Source organism: Corythoichthys intestinalis, chromosome 22, assembly GCF_030265065.1.
Source record: "Corythoichthys intestinalis isolate RoL2023-P3 chromosome 22, ASM3026506v1, whole genome shotgun sequence".
Lineage (NCBI taxonomy): Eukaryota > Metazoa > Chordata > Actinopteri > Syngnathiformes > Syngnathidae > Corythoichthys > Corythoichthys intestinalis.
Window position 1 is genome coordinate 14901649 of NC_080416.1, and position 2132 is coordinate 14903780.

Consider the following 2132-nt stretch of genomic DNA (forward strand, 5'->3'; position numbering starts at 1 on the left):
ACCCAAAAAAATAATTAATTTGTTTTAATTTGTTTAATTAATTTGCCTTTTATATTTGTTTTGCGCAGATAATTTTAACTTTACAGCAAAGACTGTATGTACTTAATTGTCAACTAACTTGTTTAAATAAAGACCGATGAACGGGGAAAAAACAAGCATCCAATCATCACTGACTGTACTTGATGACGTCATTCTGCCGGCGACGCATACTATAAATACCAAACTCCCGCTCTCCGCCTTCCCTTTCCCATTAACAGGAAGTCAACGTGCCTAAGGTGCTCGGTTCTTCACCCGAAGCTAAGGCCCGTAATCCGGCGACTAGCACCGTCTAAATTAGGCATCCGACGCCACAAACGTGAAAATAAACTCCTAAAATGGCTTCAGTATCTGAGCTCGCCTGTATTTACTCGGCTCTCATCCTCCACGACGATGAAGTCACTGTCACCGTAAGTGTCCCGCTAGCCCAGTTAGCTATATCAACTATAAGCCGTGTAGTTGGCCACAAAGAGAATACTTAAAAAATGGTCGCATTGTTATTAACCTACCTTATTTGTTCGGAAAGCGAGAAAACTATAACTCAAGCATTTTTATGGATTTAGGACTAGGTGCTGTTTGCTAACGCTAGGCTAACTCCTGGCAAAACACGAGTGGCCAACGAGCATACAACAATCTGTCACTTTAAAATGACTTGCTTGCCTTTATAAAATCATAACACTTGTTTGAACACATAGTAAATTTCAAAATTCAAACATTAGAAATCCTGCCTTGGCCAAATCGTCTTCAATTAGACCAAAATGCATGGTCCACCTTATACTGTAAATTTAATAATGTGCCAAATTCTTTTAAGGGTTTTAACTCGAACTGCTGGAAGTCCAGTCCATTATGACTGGGGGAGTCTTGGAGTAAATGGTTTCTGCCACTCCTAGTTTAGATGAATTGGCCGTCTATTATTGTCAATGGCAGCTAATGAGTTAAATGCTAGGAAATTTAAAGTGAAATCAAAATTTATTGGGGAAAAAAAAATTGTGTATAAAAATGATTGATAGTAATGTAGTGGTTATTGAAACGCAGCGTCCTCTTATGTGGACATATTTTGGTTAATGTAACAAATGTTAATATTGCCATTTTTTTTAAATACACATACATAAATTGCCAAAAAGTAACATGTCCTTTCAATTTTGTGTATAGGAGGACAAGCTGCACGCCCTGATCAAGGCAGCCGGCGTTACCGTTGAGCCTTTCTGGCCCAGCCTCTTCGCCAAGGTAATGTCAGTCTCATTCTACAACCTAAATGAAGCGCACTGTGCAAGATGCTGAACAGTCCTTGCATCCCATAGGCTCTGTCAAACGTCGATATCGCCAGCCTGATCTGCAATGTCGGTGCTGGTGGCGGTGGAGCACCAGCCGGAGCCCCTGCAGCTGGAGGAGCTGCCGCCCCGGCAGGAGCTGCCCCAGGTATTGCTTTAACGTTTGGTCACATGATGTAGATTTTTGCGAATTTTTTTTCACCATGTTTTGCCAATTAACCATGCAGCCAAGGCAGAGGAGAAGAAAGAAGAGAAAAAGGAAGAGTCCGAGGAGTCTGACGACGACATGGGCTTCGGTCTTTTTGATTAAATGTTGTTTTTCTAAAAACACAATAAAAATGTGCTCCAAAAAAACGGTCTTGAAATTTTTATGTGTTCAACCTTATAAATTTGCTTTAGTCGGAACAAAGATCACAATTTGAAAATTTGAATCTGTAATGCATGTATCTATAAATTAGAGGAGTGGGAACCTCATGGTACTTTACGATAACGCGGTTCAACGATATTTGATACGTTGGTCAGGAAATCTTAAGATTTTTTACAAAACAAATAGAAGAACAAGCCATCTTCATCCTTGTGCTGTAAGCAGGGGTTAATTTTTGCCAAATCCTGCCGGAACAAGATTCGGCAACTCTAAATTTTGGCCTCCCTGTGTTCCGGGACTTATTTGGGAAGAGCCGGCACCTCTCGTGTATAGAAAATGACACTATAGAAACGTTTTTTAAAAATATTGTAATAGCCCCAAATGATGGGAAAGTACAGGCGTCGTTGATGGCTTTCTCGATTGTGGCAACAAAAAATAACCGCGGACTGCCACCACTAACT

General features: G+C 40.5%; 1 protein-coding gene across 1 annotated transcript; it reads left to right on the forward strand.

The window, feature by feature from the left end:
- Window positions 1-227: 227 nt before the first annotated feature.
- Window positions 228-1682, forward strand: rplp1 (ribosomal protein lateral stalk subunit P1). Its single transcript, XM_057828252.1, has 4 exons — window positions 228-446; window positions 1189-1263; window positions 1338-1455; window positions 1535-1682. Exons 1-4 carry the CDS (start codon window positions 375-377, stop codon window positions 1615-1617), a joined length of 348 nt encoding a protein of 115 aa, XP_057684235.1. The 5' UTR covers window positions 228-374; the 3' UTR covers window positions 1618-1682.
- The last annotated feature ends 450 nt before the right edge of the window (window positions 1683-2132 follow it).